At 46.8% G+C, this 26,570-nt stretch overlaps 1 protein-coding gene across 24 annotated transcripts in view; it reads right to left on the minus strand.

Moving 5' to 3' along the window:
• The window catches only part of Kalrn (kalirin RhoGEF kinase), a 612,231-nt gene that overhangs the window by 401,967 nt on the left and 183,694 nt on the right, over nt 1–26,570 (minus strand). For all 24 annotated transcript variants that reach the window (XM_052740404.1, XM_052740400.1, XM_052740397.1 and 21 more), the window contains exons 3-4: nt 24,899–25,013; nt 1,232–1,424 (exon numbers count right to left, since the gene is read on the minus strand). In XM_052740404.1, coding sequence (XP_052596364.1) covers nt 1,232–1,424; nt 24,899–25,013 — 308 coding nt within the window. The remainder of the gene's footprint in view (nt 1–1,231; nt 1,425–24,898; nt 25,014–26,570) is intronic.

Genomic DNA, 26,570 nt, shown 5'->3' on the forward strand with positions numbered 1-26,570 from the left:
TTAAAAACCATCCAAGATCACACTGTCCATAATTGTTTTGTGACATGGCTTCTAAATATTATGTATAATGAACTTTTGGGTTTTTTTGTTTTTGTTTTTTTTTGTTTTTGTTTTGGTTTTTCGAGACAGGGTTTCTCTGTGTAGCTTTGCGCCTTTTCCTGGAACTCACTTGGTAGCCCAGGGTGGTCTCAAACTCACAGAGATCTGCCTGGCTCTGCCTCCCGAGTGCTAGGATTAAAGACGTGCGCCACCACTGCCCGGCTTTTGTTTTGTTTTTTTGAGACAGGGTTTCTCTGTGTTGCTTTGGTGCCTTTCCTGGAACTCACTCTATAGCCCAGGCTGGCCTCACACTCACAGAGATCCACTTGACTCTGCCTCCCAAGTGTTGGGATTAAAGGTGTGCACCACCACTGCCTGGAAAAATTATATATAATGAACATTTTGTAATATTTTCTAAATATTTTAAATAGCTTTATAAGATTTCTGTATCAATGTCACCAAAATTAATGGATTGTTAGTAAAAATATCAATAAATGCATGTACATGTTAATATATTATATGTGTGTATGTATACAGTAAACATTACACATATTATACATATAATATATACATATATACAATATACTACATATATACTATTACAAAAATGAACTATAATGAACATCTTTGTTGGCATTTTGTTTGTAATTTTAATTAATTAATTTTTTTTGTTTTGTTTTATAAGAATGGTCTTCCAGAAGAACTACGAGATCCACAGATATAAACTCTTAAAAGTTTTGATACAGCCGGGCCGGAGTGGCTCACGCCTTTAAATCTCAGCACTTGGGAGGCAGAGCCAGGTGGATCTCTGTGAGTTCGAGGCCAGCCTGGGCTACAGAGTGAGTCCCAGGACAGGCTCCAAAGCTACACAGAGAAACCCTGTCTTGAAACCCGCCCTCCCCCCCCCAAAAAAAAAGTTTTGATACAACTGCAATGTTGCAGTCAGAAATGCTGATGCCAAGCACACTCCCATCAACAGTATATAGAACTGCATAATGATATGCATCGGGACCATTTCTTGAGCCCCTTATTCATACCAGAATGTAACTGGCAAGGTCAAGATGGCCAAGGAACCTGCATGTTTTTGCCCTTCACATCTTGGCCTTTACAGGGCCGACAGGGAAGGAAAGTAAGGAATGTACTGACTGCGCAGAGGAGCAGAAAGGAGGCGGACAAGGACGCTCTGCCTCACCTCAAAGATGAACTTGGAGCTGCCAAAGTTGGTCTTCTGTTTCTGCCAGAAGTTATCAGGCTTGATGATGAGGGCCACATGGATCTCGGCCGGAAAGGCTTCCTGCAGGGTTTTGAGGAGGGGCTTGATGAGGTCCCACTTGGAGCCCCGCATGTCGATGATGACTGTGAAGCCACGTTTGCAAACGTCCTCACTGTGGGGAGATCAGAGGTCAGGCACGGTCACTTGGGGCAGTGGAGACTTTTTAAGTACACAGGCAGAAAAGCATCGGGAGACTCGCTTCTTCCTGGCTTGGATAACCCCCCCCCCAACTCCTGTCATTTGTCTAACCAACTGAAAGGGCACTGCCTCCAAACCCCCCCCCCCCCACGCACCGCACCTGACCAAGGGCTCCATTCCACTTCCTCCCCACACCTGCACTTAGCAAACACCTACATCTACTCTTCTAGTCAGTTGTGCTTGGGAAGTTTATCACATGGGGTGCTCAGGTTGCACTTGACTTCTCTTTTAGTTTCTGTTTCCCAGGAGGAAGCATGTTTCCCCATTTGGATTAAAGCACTCTGATGATAGGGACTTTACTGCTCCTTAAAGACAAGAAGTCTTCCTTATGCTCACCTGTGGGAGCCCATTTTCAGGTTCCTCCTGGCTTTGCCCAGCAGGTCCACATAGAGAAGATGATTAGGACCACGGGCCTGAGTGCAGGTGTCTGAGATGGTCTGCACTTGGCTGTGCTGGGGGAGGAGGTCTTTTGCTCCACCCCTTGGCATCTCTATAAATACCCTGGGGCAGAGACAGTCAGGACCTGTTGGAATAAGTTCTGGGCCCTCTCGAGGCTATCCTTTATTTTCTATCTGTTTATCTCCACAATCTAAATCCTTCTATATAATATTTCCTGCTGCTCGCACTCAAGAAAACTCTGGGGAACTGTGGGGTTGGTGGGTAAATGCCCCACACTCACCTGAGACAGATAGAACACTTTACTGCCAAATACAAACTGAGCCAGAGCATCTTTTCCAATGCATGCCTCCAGGCCAGTTTTGCCAAATGATTAAATAAGGTATTAGTAGCATATATTTGCCAGCATTGCATTTAAGATGAATCACAGGTAGCTTAAAATGTATGCCAACTTTAAAATTAAGGGATGTTGAGTCATGCTGACCGCTGGAGGACAGCCAGGGTGAGGCTGACTTGTGGGGGTACCATCCAGCTGTCTCATGCTCCACCTGGTGAGACTCACAGTTCAGGTTGTTGGGATGGGGCAGTAGCTCTTGAAATCCAGACCAACTGGGGTGAAAGTGAGCATCTTGAAAACCAAAACTATTAGCAAGTCAAAGAAACCAAGATGCTGCTATTATAACTTAGGGAAAGCTTATCTTAAATACCCAAACCTCAACTACAAATCCTCAAAATTGAATGAAAAAAAAAAGTAGGTTAAAAAAATCAGTGATATCTCAGTTAGGGGTCCTTCCTTCTTTTGTTTTTGGTTTATTTTTATCCATCCACTTATTTTAAAACCATTTCTCCATATATGGTATAATATTTCCTTGGGGGCTTTCACCTACCCCTCCCCCAGGTAGTACTTGTGTAAATACTTGTTGTGTGTGTTATGCTCGATTCACCCCATCACAGTCGCTTACACTCGCTAGTCCTAAGGTCACCATTGCAAGCCTGAGGCCACAGAAGGAGACAAAACTTTCTCAGCACTCATTATTAAATGTCAACCAGTGATAAGAAAACTGTCTCAACTCACGGGACGCGTGAGCGCCCCCCCCCCCCCCCACACCCATGCCAGCTTGCTCAGACCTCCCGGTTACATGTCTAGTCCCTGAGTCCTCAGCCCCGAGGAAGGATGGATCTTTCTCCCTACATCTGCACACCAGTGGAAAGGAGTTATCCCCCCTCTTCTCCAGCACTCAATAAATCCTCCCATGGCCAAGGTTGGACACTTTCTGTGAAAACAGTCTAATCTCCCAAGGTGCTCTGTATGTACGTGCAGCTGGAGGAGACGGAAGGAAAAAAAATTTTTTTATCTTGTGCTTATTCTGTGCCAGGAACCACAGGACACTTACTATACATTATTTGATTTCATCCCCACAATAACCTTATAAACTAGATATGGTTGTCTCCATGTAGAGATGATGAAATTGGAGTTCAACATCTGCATAAGGGCTCAGGACTAAGCAATAAGCTCAGCAGGAATGCAAAACTAGGTCCACAGACGTTGAAGCCTACACTCAGATCCCTATGTCATTCTAGACCTACCATTCTGGAACTAAGCATGGGGGAGGTGTTGGGGGTCAGCAATGAAGGCGTTAATTTCAAGAACGCACCAGAGATGAGGGAAACAAAGGCAAAGGGTCCACGTGGGTGACCACCATTCTGCAGTCAGGACAAAGGTACAAAATGGAGCAAGCAAAAGCACAGGAGGAGGAGTAGCACACACCTGGAAACTCCACACTCAGGATGCTGAAGCTCTACCATGTACTTAGGGTAGCCCCTGGGGCAAGCGTCTTTTAACCTATCTGGGCCTGGGTTCCCTCACTGTAAACTGTGTATAAACAGTAGTAACTGCCTTAAAAGGTAAATCTATCAATGTATGCATAAAGCACTCGCAGAGGGACCAAACACATAGTATAGACTGTCTCAGCAGTCTTGTAAGGAGCTGTTGGTAACACATAGTATAGACTGTCCTAGCAGTCTTGTAAGGAGCTGTTGGTAACCTTTTTGAGAGCCCTTTATTGGCACTCTGCCTGTTCTCCAGCACCATGACAGCTGCAGCCACCGGGTTGAGCCTGTCACCTTCGAGAGAACTGCCTTTCGCTGCTGGATGCCTCTGTTACTACCCCACAGTATGGCTAACAGTGTCCCTCTTACACAGGTGTGTTAAAGCCTGTCCCCATCCCTTATGACCAAGTGACCGTGAAAGGTGATGGTTGCTCAGAGCCTGTGCAAGCCCCTAGCGAGGCTACAGCTAGATTCTGTGAGACCACAAGCTCTTATGGTCTGTCCCCTCCCCAACTCTACTCTCACTCTCTTACAAGTTTCTCCTGGAAATCACACTTTTAAACCATTTGCTCCCAAATCTCTCTCTCTCAAAAAGATGCAGCCTGACAATTCTTTTTATTATACACCCTAGGTAATGTTAATATAAATGATGTATTTCACACACTTGTGAGATTCTGAAGGCCATGTGCTAGATGGCTCAAGACTACAAGAAAAAAGCTGGGGTGGGAATTTGGGTTTGGGAACTGCGCAGCGCCTGCTTTTGCTGAACGGTCCTTCTGTGAGTGGCCAGGAGCCCACATGTGTAGAAGCCGGTGAGATCATCCAGTGAAAGCAAGGGTGGAAAGAGCCGTCTACTGAGTCACAGATGTAACAGACGGGAATGTCAATGTTTAAGAGAAGTCAGCAAGAAGCAGAGAAGCCTGATGACAAAACACAGGCGAGTGAGAGTCAGGAGGGCGTGACGTGGTTACAGTGTCGCATGCTGCAGTACTGCAGAGAGGCACAATAGGAACAGGATCCGGTAGTCAGTATCTGGGAGGCCACAGTCCAGGACCATCACCGTGGGGGCTAGCAGCGGTGACACAGTCATCTCAGATGATGCCTGAGATGTTCAGAAGAAAATGCCAAGGTCGGATAGAGCTGCCTATGGGCAATTGAAACCCCAGTGCCACCCCACTTCTGGAAGCTGCTGGTGTCCACACCCCTCCCCAGCCTGCTCTCTTCCTCAGGTGCCTGTTCCCAACCTCTTCTCTTCTCATAGGGTATATTCCCTGGGGCCATGTCACCAATCTGTTTTACAGTGTTATCACTCACAGGCCCAGGTTTCCCTGAGGCAGTTTACCTTTAGACGATGTTTATTGGTCCAAATCCAACTTTTAGAGTTAGACTTCTATTATTGTGCAATCGGAGGATAGAGCTAGAACGAAGTTGAATTGGGAGCAGCAGGCTTTTACATCCATTCTAAAGGGGAGAGAGGGGGGTGGTTCTTCCCACTTTCCAACCTCCATGAAAGCTAGAAGAGACCACGGCTTCCTCCCTCTCCCCTTGCTTCCCAGATGGGGCTTGAGTCCCTCAGGGGCCCCCTCCAGCAAGCTTCCCAATGTGTGTGATAAATCACAGTTCCTTCAAGCTGAGCCGTGAACTGCTCACAGATTCTCCAGGCCTCTCAGGCCCAGAAGTCATAAACGTATATACCGAATGACCGGGTGATTGATCAGCTGCTGCTTCTGCTCAATTCTAGACCATTTACTCTTCTGTCCATTAAACGTCACTGGATTTGTTCTTGCTCAGTGAGTGCGTGCTAGCTCAAAAAGGCATTTCTCCTGCTTCATGCCATTGCCTCTCTCACGTTAGTGCCTTTCATTCTCACCCAGGATGTTCATTTGAAAATGCTCATTTGGGGGACTGTCCAAATATTCTGAGGGGAGTTGTTCTGGGATGAAGTCCAGGAGTCTCTTTCATGACCATGGCGTTTGAATAGGTATGGCCCCACAGACTCATGTGTTTATTTGAATGCTTGGCTCAGAGGGAGTGGCACTATTAGTAGGTGTGGCCTTGTTGGAGGAGGTGCCACCTTGTTGGAGGAAGTGTGTCACTCTGGGGGCGGGCTTTGAAATCTCTGTTGGAGCCCACTCGGTTTCTTAGTGGCCGTACCCAGCAGGACTGCATAGAGGTTTATTGGACTACGGGCCTGGGTACCAGGTGACTGTAACTAGCAAGGGGGAGGTCTTTTGCTCCACTCCTTGGCATTGTTATAAACAGACCTTTGGAATAATGTTCTGGGCCAGTGGCTAAGGATCCAGGCCCACTCAAGTCTATCCTGTGTTTTCTGTTTCTCTCTCCCTCTATTTCTAACTTAAGTCTCTTATCCCTTATTCCTCAAGAATTCCTGGGGTAAATAAGTGTGGGGGCGGGTCTCCTCTACAGGTCTCATATGTTCAAGCTGTGCCCAGTGTGGGACACAGTCTCCTTCTGCTGCCTGCAGATCAAGATGTAGATAGGTCTCTCAGCTCCTTCTTCAGCACCATGTCTGCCTTCATGCTGCCATGCTTCTCACCATGACCACAATGGACTAAACCTCTGAAACTGTAAACCACCTCCAATTAAACGCTTTCCTTTATAAGAGTTGTCATGGTCATGGTGTCTCTTCACAGCAATAGAAACCCTGACTAAGACAATGACCGATGACATCACTTCTCTTGGGTGTGGTATATGAGAGCTTGATGATAGATTCGCTTTGCTAAATCCGCTATTAGGATGCACATTAAAAAACAGTACGTACCACACAACCACATCAGACAGAGCAACAGCAACATACAATCAGAACATCTGCCGTGGAAATCAATAAGCATGCTTCCTACTCTGATTTCCTGGAGAATGGAGCCCTTTATCACCAGGATAGGCTTGGGAGAATTTCTGCCTTTATGAAATGCCTCTGGTTCTGTAGATTGGGAATGCTGCCACTTGGCCTAAGGAGCTTCCCTGAAGGGCTGGGCACAATCTTTCCCAGGTATGGCTGATGGAGCTTGGACATTGCTCAAGTGTCTCCTTCCTAGGCTTCCCATTCTATTGATCTGCAATGAAATCATGATGGTGTGTATGTTCACCATAGATCTGTCCTGGTAGCTTCCTCTCAATGACTAGGCTAAGTCCTGGCTGTCTCTCCAGGGATCCCTTAGGTCCTACCCACATCTAGTGCCCCCAGAGCCATCTCTTGGCCAAATGAACCATGTTGGGATAGTTGAGATCTAAAGGATCCAGATGAGGAGGGCTTAGCTGGTGAGTAGATGAGGAGTAAATGAATAGACATGTTGTTATGATATGGTGCACAGGAAGCCTTGGCAGGTTGGGACAAGATGCCCCCATGGGTGAGGGAGACACACTATGCAGACGTGGCAGTGGGTTGCAGTGTGGAGTGGCAGAAAGTTACTCACACCATGCAGACACATGTCCATGTGGAAAGTTTATTGGGGGAAGGGAAAAGGGAATGGAGGGAAGGAGAGAGAGAGGGGGGGGAGAAGGAGGGAGGGGGAGAGAAAGAGAGAGAGAGAGAGAGAGAGAGAGAGAGAGAGAGAGAGAGAGAGAGAGAGAGAGCGCACAGAGGTGCATACCTGGTGGGAATAGAGAAGGAGGAGGAGTTTTCTCTTAAAGTGGGCTTTATGTAAGATGACATCAGGACACTGGGCAGACCAGGGTATTATCTGCTTATTGGCCAGGATTCCAAGAAGTGAGTCTGAATGCTATCACATGACAGCTGACCCTTTCTCCTCTTAGTGGCCTCTTGCTGAGAAGCCCACTAAGAAGCCAGTCCTCACAAGTGCTTCCGCCAGGCACAGTACTCTGTCTCGGCAGGAGGCGTGAATCCTTGCTCACCAGCCCACTCCTGTTCATTCACACACTGATGTGACTCATCTATTGGCCCTGGTTTTGCTTCTCTGTCTTAGCTGTCACTGCCACCCCAGCCCAGTTTCTCAACTTAGAATACTCAATGGCCTTAGCCTGGGGAGTAAGGACTAGGTGTCTCAAGTCACAGTCATGTTGGTAACTGGACAGCAGCGCTGAGTGCCTGTCAGTGGCAACCCTACGCTATGGCATCACACTGGGTGGTACAGTCTGATTTTAGGAAGCCCAGTACCACTTCCTCCTGTCTCACTTCCTAACCACGGACCCCTCACTCCATGCCAACTGAGGTCTCAGCAAAGCTCACATGAATCACCAGATTCTAGCCTGGCCACTTTAGTGAACCACTCTGGATATGAATCACAATCGTGTGACCGAAGGTTAGATCTCAATACTACCCTTTCTTCTTCTCAGGTCTTCCGTGTCACAGAGGTCATCACCCCATCAAACAGGACAACATGTCATGCCTGCATCACAACTGTCTTTAGTTTCCCTCTGCCTTACACTTGCCTCTCATCCCCCTATTTCTCTGTGCTTGCCCACTCCAACCCCAGCTCTGCCTAGAGAACTTCTAATCACATTTCAGATCTCACTTTGCAAGACTCTTCCTCCAGGAAGTCCTCTCTTACTGTGCATCCCTCCTACTCATCTCTAAAGTCCTGGGGGTTTTCTGACCCCGTGCTTACCTGGCAAGGCATCTGTCACATGGGTAACTATGGACGGACTCTGTGTGATCAATATCCATGTCCCTATATAGATTGATATGGCTTCAAAGGGAAGACTTCAGGATGGGACGGGGTACAGTAAAGTGCATAAGCATAAGGATCCGAGTTTGATCCCCTAGAATCCACACAAAAAGTGAAGTATGATATGTGTTTGTAATCCCACTTTGGGAAAGGAGGAGACAGACGGATCCCTGAGGCTTGCTGGCCAGCCATCCTACCCTACTAGGCAACCTTCAGGCCAACGATGAGCAATCCTATCTCAAAAAAACAGGGTGGACAACTGAGGAATGTCACCTGAGGTTGGTCTCTGACTTGCGTGGGCACACCTATACATATGAACATATGTATATGCACATGCACACACACAATGAAAAAGTGAAAAATAAAGAGGAGAATCTAGTTATGAAGATGTTCATAAGAAACACATTATCCCCTAAATATATCATACCATCCATTAATATATTCAGCCAATAAATACTTATTGAGCATTGATTTTGTAGTTGGCCTGATACTAGGAATTTGGAATATAAATGTGGGCAAAGACAGAATCATAAAAGTTATATTCTAGAAGGAGCGGTAGACGTAAGATAGCAGCTGAAGGGAATGGGTAAGACTTAAGAACTCAGATACTCAGGGCAAGTCACATGAGAGCAGAGACCTAAACCCTGAGAAGGAACTAGTTGAGAAAAGATCCAGAAAAGAACAGCCCGTGCAAAACCTTGACTACCTGGGGGCTGCTGCCCTGCCACCAAGCGGGAGTCAGGAAGAGCAGGGTCCTGTAGGTGTGAGCAGGGGACCAGCAGCCACACTGGGCTGGAGCTCTCCACTGCCAAAATGAAACATCAGGCTGGAGAGGCATCATCTACATCCCCGAACATGGCAACATAGAGCAACTGGTTTGGTAAAAGTGCGACACTCCTCTGTTAATAAAAAAAAAAAGCTAACTTTTACTGATTATCTGAGGTTCTGTGTATGGTAAGTACTTTACATACAATGTAATTTTATCCCTCCCACAAAACGCAGTAGAAGGTAAAAATACCCCCATGGTATACCTAAGAAATCATGGATGTTTGGTGTAACCTGTGTGAATACAAAAGCCCCAGGTCAGGAGTGAGGGCCCCCCTGACCTCTCCCCACTATGCCACTATAAGGCCACCATCAGTTGGTTTTCACTGTGCTCTGGCCTGACTCTTTTTGTCTCAGCGACTATGTCACCTGAGATTCACCTTGTTCCCATGAATAGCTAGGACTCTCATTGTAAATAGTTACTGCAATAAATAAAACACAAATGCATCCTGATGATGGCTCAGGGCACAGCGATCAGCAGCAAACTCCCCTCCAGCTGACCAGCAGAGGAGGCAGGGCTGCCCTCCTGCACATACGTTACCAGGACTGCTTTGTCAGCTGGATGTTAGCAGAATGACTAAGTGTGTGTGTGTGTGTGCGCGCGCGCGCGCGTGTGTGTGTGTGTGTGTGTGTGTGTGTGTGTGTGTGTGTGCGCGTGCATGTGTGCATCCTAGTGTGGAGCACAGGGAAGACCAGTGTTTGGGTTGAAATGGAGCAGAGTTGACCTGTAAGTCAGACCTATTCATAAAGCTGTCAAGGGACAATAACAAATTCAAAGGCTAGCCTGATCACTGAGGGATGGGCTCAGAAGGACAAGTCACATTAAGGACTCCCTGTTTAACGCCACTCCCACTGCTACAGACAGGAATGCCACCTGCAGACTCGGTACAGAGGAATCTGGAGAGATCTTACCCATGGCTCCTGATTGGATGTCTATACTTGGAGACATCACCATGAGCAGAGAGCAGAGGGAAGACTGGCAGCCTCAAACAAGCCATCCACTTCCCACTTGCCCTGGCTCTGCACCGCTCCCATGAACCGAATGAAGGGAAAGAGAGAGGGAGCAACTGCTTCCCTGGACCCATCCCTGTTGGAATTCTACACCACCCTCAGAACCACAGGGGCTCTGGCTATGATCTCTGGATCCACTGAGCCCACTTTCTGCTCCTCACTGGGTTTTGCCAGTTCTCTGCTGACTGCCCCAGACCAGGCCACACCCGCTTTCCCAAACAAGGGGCAATCAGCAGCAGGTGTTAAAGGAAACTGTTGAGGCCACATCCGCACTTGCTCTGAGCTTTTCTAATCTGGAGTAACAAGAACACTGGAGGAGGCCCTGCCTCCTGGGGCCGTGAGCCATTCTCTGGGGAGCACTGCCAGTAATGAATGCTTGCTCCCACAAACAGTTCTCCGGGCCATCCTTCACAGAGGAGGGCCTCCCTAGAGCTGTTCATCCAAAGGGAAGAGTAGGAGCAGAGGACTCCCTGTGCCTGCCACAGATGTCTCTCCACTGGGTCACTGTGAGGCCACCATTAGTTGGTGTTCTACTGGGATGTGATTTAGCTGCCACTGAGGCCACCTAGGGAGCCATACTAATTCACCAAAACATTTGGTTTCTGCTTTTGTTTTGCTTCACTGGAACACTGTCCCCGTGACCAGTCATTATTCTAAAGGTTTAGTGTTATGTGTGTCTCTGTATATTCATATAAGTGCACATTATATGTGGGGGGCTGGAGGCACTTAGATAAATGTGTTCATATATGTGGATGTCACAGGGCAACTTTGGTATCACTCTTCTGGAGCTACCTAAGCACTTTGGTTTGTTTGTTTGTTTTTTGAGACAGTGTGTCTCATTGGCCTGGAGTGTACCCACTACGTTAGGCCATCTGGCTAGAGATCCCTAGGCATAAGCCGTCTCTGTCTCCATTTTTTTTTTTTTTTTTAAATATAGATGCTGTGGATAGAACACAGGTCCTCATGATGGTTGAGCCATCTCCTTAGCCTAAGTTGGTGTCTTTTCTATGCCATGAAACAACCCATCTTTTGTCTCTGAATCTACCATTATGTGAGGGACAGAGGAGGAGGCAAGGTAGTACAAAATGATGCTTTATCTAAAACTTTGAACCTTAAATCCACCTGTAAAGAGTGTCTAGCACACAGCCACAGGTCACAAATAGTCAAGGACGGCTATGAATGAGGTCCAATACAAACCTGTAAACTGTTGTGTTACAATGCCAAAAAAATTGGACAGCCTGGGAGGTTCTGATTGACTTGTGTGGGGTGGGGCTGTGTACTTTTCAGGTGCCTGTCCCCCAACTCCTATGATCTTAGCATAGGCTGTAGCAATTAAGGCTTACTGCGCTTCTGTCCACTTCCAGGACAAGAATGTATCCCGTGCCAGTTGTACTCCCCAGGTTTGCCAGGACCAAGCCTGAGTCAGGGAACCCCAAAGTGGGGGCCAAATAAGGAAGATCGGTGCTTTCTAGTTCTTTACAACTCATTACCTAATTTCACCCAGATGAGGCTGTTTACAAATGCCAGGAGCAGGCAGTGGCCATTTCAGTTTTTCTCCCTGAACGAGGGAAAGTGGAGTTTTAAATAGCGGTGACCCAGGTATTTCTACATGTGGTCATCAAGCAGCAGGTCAGAGGCCTAAACTCATTTACTGGTACTTCTCATCCATATACCATCTCTAAAGCTGCCTTTAAACAAATATTCATGTGCAGATGAAGTATGGGCAGGAAGGCCAAAGACTTCCCATCCTGAAGATGCCACAAGAGGACACAGCAAAAGGGAGTCACAAAGAGTTCTGGGACCAGCGTGAGGACGGTAGCATGCAGCCTCCCAAAGAAGAAGCCCCCTCCCCCTGCAAGAGGCCACCCACTTGCTGCATAACCCTGATGCCGATGCATTTGTCTTCAGCAAGGTCATTTCGCCTGGGCTTTGAAAGGACTCTGATTCACAAAGAAAGAGACATGCTGGCAGAGCCAGTTGGCCTGGGATGTGGTGGGGGAGGGGAGCGACCCTCTCTGAGAGAAGACAGCCTTGGACACTCTAGGAAGATCTCAGCCACTTCTGGAAGTCTAGGAGGTGGCAGAAGGGACAGGGGATGGAAATTGACATGTCTGCCTAGGACAACAGCCTCTATCCCATTCTTCTGGGCTGCTTGGAACATGAGGCCGAAATGAAACAACCAAAGCAACGGATGGAAAGAAAGAAAAATCTGGAAACCAAGTCCCACAGCCTCTGTACTCACCCTCTGCCTCCCCAGCCCTCCTCAGCAAACCTGTTTACTTACACTGAGCCTGGCCACTATGCTTTCTCCATCTGCCTGTCTGACCAGGTCAGAAGGACAGAAAAACGTACTTTAACCTAAAAAAAGTAACACTGTGATTACTACTCACATCTGTGAGTAACAGACGAAAGAGAGAGTTTCCATGTAACTAGTAAGCTTGAGTGCTGCCTTGGACACATTTTGGTTTTATCCTTTCCCTGGATTCTGGAAACATAACCAGACCATGATCCTTCCTGAAGGCAAAAACTGGTGCCCCCAAACTATCCCAAATAGTCTGCAATTGAGAACAAGCTAAAGAGGCCATAGGAACATTTGACCAGCCCCTTGGAGTTGGTGCATATAAGCAGCTGTCCTGCACACCCACAGAACTGAGAAAGCACTCCATCGTGGTCAGGGTTGGACAGTTTGAGGAAGGGCTGGCCCTACTGCAAGTCTACAAAAGGAAGTTTCCCTTCAGCTGACCAGTTAGAAAGCCAGGGCTTCCCACATCCCAATCTGGAAATCAAGGACATTCTCTTCCCACAGGGAACCAGGATGGGGTGTGTCACAGGTTCAGACCTTGGCTCGGGCACCAGGCCAAAAACCAGCACATGAATGAGCAGTGATGGGAACAGATAAAATTCCAGCTGTGGACAGAACAGTCTGAGAGATGTGAGGGAGAATACGCTTCGGCATCGGGGCTTTTAAGCTCCCCAAACCAGACCTGGTCCTCGAGTGACCTAACACAACTGGGAGTTGGGAGAGAAGGAGTCTCTGGGAGAAGAGAGGCAGGGCCATCAGGACACACGCTGGGATTGTGTCAGTCTATTACCCGGAAACATATTTCTGCTTGCTGAGTCACCACACTGACAGGAGTGCCCGTCTGGGCTCTGGAGAACTGGCTGTCATCCTCGCTCAGTTTAGAAACAGCAGCGCCTCCTCAGTGAGACAGACCACGCCTGCTGCCTCCCGGCCTGTGCATACTTCATCCCAGCAAAAGGCTTGGATCCCTTGCAGGCCCTGACAGGGGGCAGGGGATGTCCTGAAGGAGGCCTAGTCTGGTGACTCCACACTCACAAAATTCCTGGTAGGGTCTCTGAGGAGTCTAGGAGTGAGGCCCTGCCCTTTACCGTGGTGCTTGGCAGACTCACAGATAAGTAACAAGAGCCACCCTGCAAACCCTCTCCTGTTCACAAGGGCACATGTCCTATGGGTAATCTGGCCTCACGAGAGAGACCAGACCTTCTATCTGTGACAAACTGTCTGGGCTCAATGATGGTCTTTTTCAAACTTTGTTCAAGTATTTGTTCTTCTTGGACAATACTGGACGAGTGAGGGAGAATTGTAGAACATATCTCATCTAAGGCAACTCCAGACACCATGAACTGGTGGGCAAACACCTTTCAGTAGAGGGCAGAAGCACAGGGAAAGCCCTGGGAAGCATGTTCCTCCGTGTTCTTGTCTTCCATGTGCCAGGAAGAAAAACAGTGTTTGAAAGGAATTGTCTGAAAAGACAAATGAAAACTTTTATCTCCAACTCTGTGGCTGATGAGAAGGGTGATGAAGAATGTGGGTGTCCTGAGAGATAACGATGCCCCGTCTGCTAAGACTGAAGACAAGCCGACAGCAGAGTTTTGCTTTTAATTTTCAAAATATAATTTTATAAAAGAAAGGTGGGGATTGTTACATATATGCTATATTCTTTAAACATATTTCCCCCGAAATAGCATCATTATAAAACGCTGGCACAACTGTGTGTCTAGGCTAGCCATTTCCACATGCAATATTTTATTTTGCATTTACTATATTTATCAGAGAAAACTTGTATCAAACATATTTTGTAGTGGATGAACAATAATGTCTATGGCTCCTTAAATGTTAGTATTTAGTAATTTTTTCTTTAAAGTAAAGCTGGAAAACACAAGACCTGATGAGAAGAGAACAGAATATTACTCATTTGGAGCATCTTCATGCCCTCCCATGCAGCTCAGCAAAGGTCCTCTACCACTTGGTGGCAGCGTACCTGAGTGTCAAAAGCATCCAATAAAGGCAGCCTCGGTGCAAAACCAGTGTCATGAAGCATCCATATCTCACAGGTGCTCGAAAGCATAGTCTACTCTGAGACCGGCAAAGGGCACAGCATACGACCTAACCATGGATGAGTGTGGAAAGCAATGACTGGGAAACATGCTGGAAATGTCCCTGAAATGGGGAAGGGAAACAGCACCAAATCTGAAACCCACCAAGAAAAAAAACCAACAACCCCCCTCATTGGTAGGCTGTCTCTCAGCATCTGTATTCAAGGGGCTCCCTTGCTTCCAGCACCCCAACCAAATGAGCCTTAGCTAAATTCAGATCCCCCTGATTGCCTAGCATGAACATTAGGAAGGCCTGGCTGCATCGGGTCTTATTTCACCTGACACTGGAGTCTGCCTACTCAAGATTGCAGCAGACACTTTGGCCTCCTAATCAGCCTGCTCTTGGTGGACTACGGACTCCAGCAGCCTTTAAAAGAGATGTTAAAGACCACACCTGAGCCACCCAGAGATGAACCCCCAGGAGGCCTCACTTTCCTGAGAGAGGGCACATAAGGCCTCCAGTTCAGCTGGGCATAGAGGAGGCTGACAGCTTCACTGAGCCAAGCCAGGGATTGACTGCTCAACCAACTGACAAGCTAAAACACACACGAGGGAAAGCTAAAAGTTCACCAAGGACACAAGAATCTGGCCTTTGCTACATGTCACGGCAGCTCTGAACATTTCTGTGAGGTCTCTGTTAAGGGGTCACACTGTTTTAGAAAAGTTAAAAAAAAAAAAAAAAAAACCTTTGCCTGAGAGACCCAGAGGGGCAAGTTCTGTGACAATCCCCTTAGCCTTCCTGACACAGCCAGGATCAGGCCTAGCTGTGATGTATGTTGGGTTCAGGCCTAGCTGTAATGTGTGTTGGGTTTTCTTCATGACGGTGGGAACAATGGACAGTGGTTCCTGGGCAATGGTGAGCAATACACTTAAATTTGTGTCAGAGTAAGAATTTGCAGTTGAAGCGAGTCATACTGGGAATGTAAGTGGGGATCTTGAAAGCAATGTGGTCATATCTACCTTAACAAAGGTTTCCACAACTGCCACAAATCGATACCAAAGAAACCACTTAAACCTATAGACAACTGGGGAAAGCTGGGGACAGAACCGACCATCCCCATGAAAGAGCACCCTAACTGGTTGACCAGTGCCCTATGGTCAGCCTGGAAATCACATACAGGTAGCATTGTGTGGACTGAACAGGTTATATTTAGGAATATGTATGTATATGCATGTAATAACAATTAGAAACAGAAGAGGTCATATATTTAAAGGAGAGCAGGGAGGGGAGTGGTATATGTGAGGGTGTGTGTGGGGAAGGGGAAAATGTTTAATTGTATTATAATCTCAAAAAATTTAAAAGAAAGAAAAAAACCACTGAAGATATAGATCAAGTTTATATATAATGATGCTTAAGAAGGATTATTTGTGACAGTTTTAGAATAATTTAGATGTCTTATTTGCTGGCTAGTATTTTGCCAACTTGACCCAAGCTAGAGTCATCTGGGAAGAGGAAGCCTCATGTGAGGAAACGCCTCCATTAGACTGGTCTGTAGGCAAGCTTGTGGGACATTTTCTTAATTAATGATTAATGTGGGAGAGCCTGACCCATTGTAGGTGGTACCACCTCTAGGTAGGTGGTCCTGAATTATATAAGAAAGTCAGCTGGGCATGCCAGTAAGCGGCACTCCTCCATGGCCTCTGCTTCAGTTCCTGCCTTGAGTGCCTGTCCCGACTTCCCTTCATGGTAGACTGTAATTGAGATGGTAAACTGAAATAAACCCTTCCTTCCCAAGTTGCTTTTGGCCATGGTGATTTATAACAGCAACAGAAACCCTATCTAAGACACTTCTGTTAGAGTTAATTTAAACATGATATATCCCATGATACAATTTTACAATGTTAAGAAACTAATTTGTGGTATAAAACTAAGTGAAAATGGGATAAATGATGATTCCCTGTGTTTTTTTTTACAAACTCTAAAACACAGGAAGGAAACAGAACAATATATTAACTCTTAGGTGGTAGAATTATAAGTGCTTTCCAAAAGATTTTCATTTTTCCAATGCTTTAAATTAAAAATACTTTAGAAATACCTTTCCAATTTAAGAAGGGGGCCAAACATTAGACATGTATACTTACCCCTTCAGCATTATACATGTATAAGTTCCTTCAGACTAGACTACAGGCCTAGTCTATGTTTCTATCCTATAGTTTTACCACCATGGCACAAGCAGAGCTCTACCCCTAACTCCGAGGAAGCAGCACAAGGAACAGCGTGACAAGCAAGGTAGAGAAATCGCCACTTGCAGTCAGCTGTGTGGGTTTGAGGTGCTTTTGTGTTTCATCCAAGTGAACCCTCACACACACTGTGGTTCATAGGCAAGTAAAGGGTCAGTGAGCACACATGCACACTCCTGCAGAGGGCAGCTCTTCTGGGCCAGAAGCCCCCACAGAATTTGCACGCATGTCTGCAATTTTTCACAAGCCCGCTCTGACTCTGTGCTAGCACACTATACCCTTCCACAAGGTCAGCAGCAATCCCCAGGGTCCTCTCTATGAAGCACATGGAAGAAGACACATGGAGTGGCCACAACAACCCCTCTGCTAGAATTCTGTCATGCAGGGCTGAGCCTTGGATTTCTCTCCTGAAGGCACTTCCTGGTTCTTGGAATGCTCAGGGCTGGCTTCTCCTCACAGTAACTCATGACTACATGGTTTCTGCCTCTGCTGGTCTGGGTTGCTCTTCTCCAGGGAGTCACAAACGCTGCCTCTGTGTTTGAAGCATGCTGCTCTTCCCTTCCTCCCCACAACCTGTTTCTTTTCAGTCTTTTCTAAGCCCCTGCCACAGTTGGTCCCACCAGGACTACGTGGACCTGCCAAGTCCTATGGCAGCGGACATATCACAAGAGTGAACCAACCTCAACCTGCATATCAGCTGACCACTAAGTCTAGAAACATGAGCCTGACCCCAGAGCAGTACAGAAAGTAGAAACAGGCAGGCAGCTGGGCGAAGGACCCACCTCAGACCCAATGAAAAAGAGCAGGGAGACCATCACTACACTCTCACACAGCACACCCACTGTATCCACTGGATTTGGAGCAGGCGGGGGAGGGGCGGGGGTCCCCGGCTACTGACAGTCTTTATCTCCTTAAATAAACCTACAGTTTAATTGCTTTTACGGTTTCTCTACATCCCTTGGTACAATCTGGTGTTTTCCACAGTTGAGCATAAACAAGCTGAGTTTGCTTGTCTGGAACTGAACATGAACATGAGGGAGAAACTCTAAAACACCTACCCTCTCCACTGTCCCCAACTCCCACAGCCACAAGTCAGCCCCGGCCAACCGGCAGAAGCCTAGGTTTGTGGCAATCACTACCTGCATTTCCTGCCCAGGCGACCTTTACACCCAGCTTCCAGAGAGAACGTTTGGGAAAGCAGGTTGGGAGCATGGATCGTTGCAGCCCATTATTAGCACATGTCCCCAGCTCCTTCCTCCCCTTCTTCTCCAATTCAGTCTTAGCCACCTTCGAGGCCAGCTCTCACCATGCAGGTCAGTCCCCTGCACTCTGCCAACACTGCCTTTACTTTGGCTTCCTTGTCTCTTGGATGCATAAAACATAGTCTTCGATAGTAGAGACTATGTAGCTTCAAATTATACTGGCCGCGTCCCCAACAGGCAAGTTACTTAACCTTCCCAGGCCTCAGTTTCCCCTGAAGTGAAATGGGAATAATAATAACATTACCTCAAAGTGCTGTGAGAATGAAGTCAATGTAGGGCCCTTCTAGCAGTGCCCCGGGCTGATCTAGTAAGTATTCAACAAATGCCAGCCATTATTATCTTTCATCTATATTAATACGACTATGCATGCCCTAGCCTTCTCCATTCCATTTTCCATTTGGCTGCCAAAGCCAATCCTCTAAAATGCAACTTTAATTGTCCTTCTCCATGTGAATGCCTGTCAGCCAAACTTCTTGTCTGGACGTATGGAATTCCTTTCTGCCACTCTCAAAAGTCCTTAGGTTTCTAGCCCCATGAGTTCCTGAAACTTAATGTGAAAACTCTCCGACCTTCCCTGCCTCACTCTCCCCTTGCCCTGAGCCCTTCGCTCTGCCTGGGCTGCCCCATCCCGGGCATTTAAAGCAAGAGTCCCCTAGGGTTCCAGCCTATGCTTGGAGTGGCCCCACCTTGCAAAGGCCCCACCCCCAGGCAACAACTCTAGAGGTGTCCCATGCTGCAAGCCCCCAGCTCTGGGCTCAGCTCCGCATCCTGCACCTATCTCAGGTGCTGCTCACGCTGGACTCTGCCAGGCCACAGGAGGAGAATCTAATCCACCCTCTATGCTGTGTCAGCACTTGGCAACCTTGATGTACTTAATAGCAATCAATGAATTGAAAAGAAGTTCACGTATTCTTTGATATTGATATCAATTATAGCGCCTCTTCGAAGTACAGAAAAAAGTAATCATGATTGATTTTCCTTGTTTGAGTTAACTAAGGGGAACTTCTCAAGAGACACTTCACTACCCCATTAATCTTCTATTAATAATTTGGTTATGAGCCCTCAGAGTCAAAAGTTGTTTCTTTTTCGCTCAAAACTGGAGTGGAAGATCCATCCATGTTTTGCTTATTACTCTTGTCAGGAAAGCCACGCACAGAGACCTCACTTTGGCACAATCACTATAACTCTGATGAGCTCCAAACCAAGAAAAACAAGACAGGATATGGACTATGGAAATATGGGGTAAACTATACCAAAAAAGGAAACTCAAAGCTCCAGGCAGTGGCTGTATCTGGGGGCATGCTGGAGGGGAAGGCAGTTGTGGGAAGCATCAGGAGTGGAGGCCATGCTCTGCCTCTCAAGTTGAGGGACAGATGAAATGCTTACCCCACTACCACGCTTTGTAATGCTCATGTTCAGTATATCTATTCTTTTTTTTAATAGCATGTATTGCTGTGTGTTCATATGTATATTTTTTATTATTACTACTAATAATACCCCCTTTGGGGGAGAGAGAGCAATGATTATTGAGTGACTGAAAGATTGCTTCACAACACCTTTATGAGATAATTCCAAATTAAGAATTAGAATACTAGGCTAAGACATGCGGAATACCACGCCCAGGTCTTACCCTATGCCAAATGTCTTCCATCAGCACCCTTAAAAGCCCACTCTATGCTACGCAGGGTCTTAGAAGGCTGAGCCATATCAGCTACGTCAGTGGGTTCCCTTGCCACCTGACTTCCAGGAGTACTCAGCCAGCAGCAAGCAGGAGAACAGAGGAGAGGCGAGTAAGGTCCTGATATCAAGTCCCTGTCGCCTTCCCATCAGGGAGTCACTATGTACTGGCAGCATCTCTCTCCTAAACCCATAGCCCTGGAGCCTTTTGATCCTCTCAAACCCTCCCCTTCCAGGCCTAGAAAGACTCATGTTGCCCTAGCTGCTGTTTCGAATCTTGGTGTTTTTCCTCAAGCCTCCTCACACCTTTAGAAGCTGCCCCTAAATGTTGTCTTAAACTATACAAGCTGAGGCCACGTGTTTCTTGACTGCAAGTGGCAGAACTGAGACCTGAAGCTGTGCATATGATCCCTCTCCTCTGCAAAGGCTGCCATGACTCTAAGGAAGGTGATAACTAACAACGGCAGTTACTACTGTGGTTTTATGTTCCTTAGCCACATCTCAGAACACAATTTGCTCTTCAGGACTGATGTTACAAACAGCTTTAAAAAAAAAAGGACACTTAACTGATATTGCTGAAAAATATGTGTAAAATGTGGAAACTGTAATAGAAACAATAAACCTTTGACACAGGCAACAAAATAAATTGAAAACCTAATTTTTAGGCAAATAGAAATACAAACAGTGAGCTACTGTTCTTATTGGTCCTGCTTCCTGGCCTTCCATCACTTTGATTTCCCCCTGTACCTTCCTTTAATGGATGGTCCTAGAACAAAGGACAGGGCACAACAGCACTCCCCGACAGGTCTTAATAACAGAGCGTCTGTGGTGGTGACACTTTGGATAGCTCCAGTTCTCTCTTGCTAACAACAAGAGGAGGAAACCTTTGCAGTTGCCCCTCCTCTTCCTGTAGCTGTCTTTCTGGTCCTTTCTGCTTATTCTTATTTTTCAGTGATGCAGCACAAAGACGGTTCTGGCTTTCAGCCCAATTTATCTTTTTTCTGGAATCAATAGAAGAGGTGCAAATATTATCAAATAATAAGCTACAAATAAAGGCACTTCGGTTTGACTGGCATTAAAGAATAACCCATCCTAATGTCTTGTCATCTCTCCTCGCTGATATGACACTTGCACTCCTTGACAGAACACTCAGCATCTTGGCAGCATTTGCTAAGAGCGGAGTCGATGGTGGCACAACATTGGTACCTTAGGAGTAGCAAAAAGATGATCGTGACAAAGCAGGATAACGGCGATGCTGAACAGGGTCAAGTTGCTGTGACAGAAACAACCTTTACTCACTACCTCAAGCGTACAGTCAGCTGCCCACCATGTCTGGACATCTGCTTACTCTCAGGTCTACACTTTCAACCCTATCTCTCAGTTCTGAGGCATGTTCACCAACTGATCATATCTGTTTTTCCTTTCTGCTCCTTTCACAGACAAGTAACTACAAGCAGATAGCAGACCAGAAGGACAATAAAAGGTCAGATAAGTGTATGATGGGTGACAGTGAAAAAAGGTACCATGAGAGCTGGTGATGATTCCCATCTAGGGCCTGGCTCACGGCAGACACTCAATAAGTATGTATTGAGATCAGCGAGTGGAAGGGAAGAAGACTTTTAAGGTCATTCGCAACCTATGGTTTCTCAGAACAAGATGCACAGAAGAGACTCTGGGTATGGATGTCCAAACTCATCAGAAGCAATATGAGAAAAGACCTCAACTCAAGTCAAGAAGGGCCCTAAAAGAGTAACTTAGAACGGACAGGAACTGTTACACCTTTGATTGATCTCTGGCCCCAGGTAATGCCCCAAAAGTCTCACCAAGAGTCTTAGGAGATGAGAAAGCAGTTGTCTTGGGACTGAAGATATAGACAAGATGCCAGGCAAGGAGTTATTTAGGGAGCCAGAAAAGGAAGTGTCTGCTGGTTTGAGATCCTGCATTATTATGGGGCATATATTTTCCAGTATCACAGCAACCTAGAACCGAGGACAGGAAAGAGACTTAGAAACACAATCCCATGTCTGAATCAGTAGAGTCGTTCTTTCTACAGCATCCCTAATGGAAAACTGTCTAGGGTCCAGTGACCTGACTAGGGGCGGAGTGCTGCTGCTGGACAGCTCCCAGGTGGGCAGGCTCTTCATTTGAGTCCTGATCTCTACCTTGTCCCCCAGATACACCAGTAAATTACCCCAATCCTGCCTCTTTAGGGCAGCGCCTTTGACCGAGTCAGGGATTGTTTCTCTCTTCTCCCATTGGACGATGCTGCAGTGTGGCTACTTTGGCAGCCCCCTGCCTGGTGTATGAGGCTGACAAGTGTAATGCCACAGAGTTGAATGCAGTGGTCTCGACATGGCCTCTCTGCACAGCAGACAGCGCTACTATTCATTTCTAATTATCACGACTGTGGTTAATCACCTTTTCTAAACACGCTGGTTCCTTACAATCCAGATCCTTCCACCTCTCAGGTGCCTTTCCTGTTTTGTCTTCTGCTAGCCGATTCAGTTTTGTGGTCCAGCAGAGACATGTCTGCATTGCCCTTTACAGTTAGCAGTTTGGATTATGTAGAGAAATAGCCAGGCTTCCCCTACTTTCCTCAATATGTCTCCTCCTGTTAACCATGGATCCTCAATCTGCCTGGCATCTAAGAGTCATTAAATATTTGTTAAATAATAAACAAGGGCACAAATAAATGAGTATCGAATGTCACCTACAGATTTGAGCACACCTGCCTGTAATAAACACCCCATTTCCAAACTGAAAACCATTCTTTCAGCATCCCAGATCATGACCCAGGATCAATCATTTCTTTTCATCAGAACCATCCACCTGACCTAGCTTCATTTCACACCCAAAGCCACAGCTAGGCAGAGGAGCAGCACACTAAGTTCTCAGTTTTCCTACCACACGTCATGGTCTTTAGAATAATTCTATTGCAGATTCGGTATCCATGAGTGATGGTGTGTGAGCATCCAGCCAGCAGAATTAGGAAATGATTGGTGGGCACAACCAGTTGGTAGACGGCAGCTGCTGCTCACAATCCCAGTGAATACAGGTCCCCTTGGAGGGAGGCAAAGGAGTCAACAGACAATTCTTGCTACTGAATAACAACAGCTTTCCTGCCTCCCACCCACTGGAGGCTGCAAAGAGGCCATGTGCTTGGGTGGGTGGGGGGCACAGGCTGCCATGCTGGGAGGCAGAGAGCAGCAAACAGTGTGCCCCTCGCAGACAGCACTATCACCTCTCCTTTGTTCTCATGACCTTCGTCTCAGCCCCTCCTGGGTTTAATCTTTTACCCAGCAGAAATCTCTTCCTTTCTTAATTGCTTCCAATCCATTTTGTCCCAGTCTTTGCTTAACAAGTCAGAATGAAGGAAAGTGTGCTCTTCCAACTCTTCGGCTTTTATTCTAAAGAAAGGATGAGCCTGTCTGGGCTGTAGGGATGCCATGAACACCGAGGAAGAAAAATGCATTCTTTGCTTCTTCTGGGATTCAAAGAGAACTGAGAGTCTATCATGAGTTCCTACAAAAACTCCTCCAGTAAATTGCTTCAGAGAATGCCTTGTCTCACACCTACTATGTACTTGGGGAAGGCACTTTTTAAAACTGCTTAGCCCTCCAAAGCTAAATTACCAAATCATATAGCACAATCATGGCTTATTTCAACCACCTCCTTGCTCCGAGTCAGATGGGAATATTTCTTCCCTCTAAAGACCTCCAGGCTCTTTTATTCTCTAGTTCACTCTCATGCACTCATACTTTAAAAGTTCTTTGGGTATAATCTGAAGTTCTTTTACTAGGGCAGAAGACCCCTCCTGGATATCATCAAGGAAAAAAAAAGAGATCCTTTTCCACATCTGTTTGTTTACAGCCTTCTGCTCAGAGCTCTCCCGGGCTCACCATTCCATTCAACATGTGTCTTAGCATGTGATACTGCTCCAAGAACTCCTTTTCCCACCTGCCCATCAACATGCACCAACCCTTTCCCGTTTCCTTCCCTGGAGCTTTCCGAAACGCGCTGCTTGCCTCGCTTGACACCTGCTTCAAGAACTTAATCAGCATACTCAAAAATATCCCAGGTCTCCTCGCGAAGACAGCAGAATTTATAGCTCCTCTGACTAATTGACTAATTCTCCCATAAAATGAAAATTCTGAAAGCCCAAGGCACCACCTCTTATCTCCCACAACCAACACTCCACAGGCAGGCGCCCACTCTGGCTAAGAGAAAGAAAGCAGTGTCCTGGATGAGGAATGGGGTACCAGTGCTGCGGTCGGGAGGGGTGCATCCCAGGCAAGCTCTGCAGCAGCATCCCTGAGAGCCACTCCCATCCAATGCCAGCCCCATCTCTAAACACATATTTCAAATTTTATATATACCAGACTATTCCCAAGGGCTCTTCTGGATCTTACATTCTAACCAGTCAAAGCCCTCTTCCATCCCTTCTCAAAGACATAAGCCATGTCTGCGGCATGTCCTTTACCAGCTGCCTCCAGGATGGCATCAAGACAGTGCTTTCCAATCTTTCATTATCACCCTTTGCCCTGAAGGATCCATTTACACCCCCAATCTCTCCATCAGTGAAACTTGATATCGCACATATATTACATATATCTATTGTGTATGTGTGTGTGTTGTGTCTATGATTAATACAAAGTGAGATTCACTTGCTGTCTCAATAATCAATCATTACCTTCCTCTTCAGCAATATTACCCTGCTTGAGAAGGCAGGGCTGACATTGAACCACGTGCTACTTCTAGGTGAGTGACACAAGAGAGGGTATTTGTCCCCAAATCCGAGGGCCATACATCGATTCAGAGAATCTAAAAGTTACCACTATGTAAGCCAGAGTGGGAGAGCCAGAAGTTTTCAGGAAAGTAAACAGCAGCTTCCCGCTCCTCCAAGCCAGGCCAAGCTGTCTCCTGTCACAGGCCCCACACCAGGCCTTGGAGCCTGGAATTCTCACCTCTGCCCACAGTTACCATTTCCAGATGAATCCCAGCAGGAACAATGGGAAAAATAGGAACGTAGTGAACAATGGCTGATGATGTTCCAGGAACAATTAGAATGCAATCCAAGGGCCCCTGGCAGGCACCGTGGCTGTCTCAACTCAATGGCATCAGCTCAGCTCCCCCTCCCTACAGACGGTTCCCCTTCACCTTACCTTGGCACGCTGGCCAAATACGTCACAAGCTTCCGCAGGTCTTCCTGTCTTATTCTGTCATGATTGCTTCGGGCAGGGAAGGTCAGGATGGGTCCGCCTCGCTTATCACGGCCCCCTGGAGGGAGCAAGAGGAGGGAGTTTAAGGAAAGCATCCAGGAGAGTCAACTGTAGATGAGACATAATGTGTCTGAATGTCAAAAGAACAGGCTACAAAGAGCAAAAATCAGAGCAGGTTGGGGCTACATGAAGGTAAGATGTACGACTTTGGGCAAGTCTCTCTAGATTTCTGCTGCCTCATCTGCAGATGATAGAGATGACGGTGGGCACACTGCAGGGTTATTGCAGGGACTGGTGGGCACACTGCAGGGTTATTGCAGGGACTGGTGGGACAGAGGGAGGAGGCACACTGTGAGAAGGAGCACCCTCTGCACACGTGAGATGATAAGTGTCATAACTGTTCGTGCGGGGTAAATAAGCGAGGTAAGAGTGCTTTGTCTTAGAAATTTAACCTCCAGTCACTTCTCTTTGTAGACTCCAGTGAGGTGGGATCATGCTCCGGGAGCTGACTGTACAAAAGGCCTCAGAGGCATCAGGACAATATTGCCAGGAACCTTCCAGACTCATGTAAGATACACCAAGAGTTCCCTACCCAGCCCAGAGGTCAGCTCTACCCACTGGCTGCCTGAGGTGCCACCTGTTACATCTGATGGAGAAGCACGTGAATCTCATTAGAAATCCGTATGCTCAGGGTCTTAACTGAAAACCACATGTGAAAAAAGCTGGGAGGAGTGAACCAAAATGATGACCGCTCCTTTTATTAGGACAGTCTTCAAGACGGCTACTATTTCTTTCCTCTATTTTCCAAACTTTCTCTTTGCCGTTATTACATAATTTTAAAATTCATTCATTAACAGACACTGCAATTATAAAGCAGACCAAGTTTCTCAGGGGGTTAGATGCGGTTGAAGCTGAAGGGTGGTGACTATGTCCCTACAGTACACTGACTCTCTACTAATCACAGGCCACCTATCTCGGTAGTATGATCACAGATGCCCACCTGCATCTCAAGCATCCACTGACATCCCCACAGTGGGGATCAAAGGGAATTTAATGGGAGAAGGATGGGGGCCACATGGCCATAGCACCAGAGCAATCCTAGGAAGAAGCCTACGCTAGCTCATTTAGAAAATGATCTCCTATATGACTGAGTGGCCCAGGTCCCTCCCAAGTGTGAGCTCAGGCACAGCGCTTTTCCTCTAGTCCAGGAGCACACAGGTGCTGTTGGATGGCTTGTCAAACAGCGAATCCAGAATACCCTGAAGGACAAAGAGACTTCAGAAGGAGGACACCAGGTAGATGACTCCATGAGTAATGTGCCTTCTGCACCCATGTGAGGATTTCAGTTCAGATTTCCCGGCACCCCCATAAAATCTGACAGGATGAGCTATAACCCTAGCATTTGGGAGACAGAGACTCATTCCCCAGAACTTGATGGCCAGCTAGTGTAGCCAGTCAGTGAGCTAGATGAGATGAAAGGCCATATTTCAAAAAATAAGGTAGAGAGTAATTGAGAACACACTTGGTGCTGACCTCTGGCCTCTGTATATGCATACATGTGCATAAGCATCAAGACATACATGCACTCTCACATACATGCACACACACCACACAG

This window comes from Peromyscus californicus, unplaced genomic scaffold (assembly GCF_007827085.1).
Source record: "Peromyscus californicus insignis strain IS unplaced genomic scaffold, ASM782708v3 Scaffold_16__1_contigs__length_79575227, whole genome shotgun sequence".
Taxonomy (NCBI): domain Eukaryota; kingdom Metazoa; phylum Chordata; class Mammalia; order Rodentia; family Cricetidae; genus Peromyscus; species Peromyscus californicus.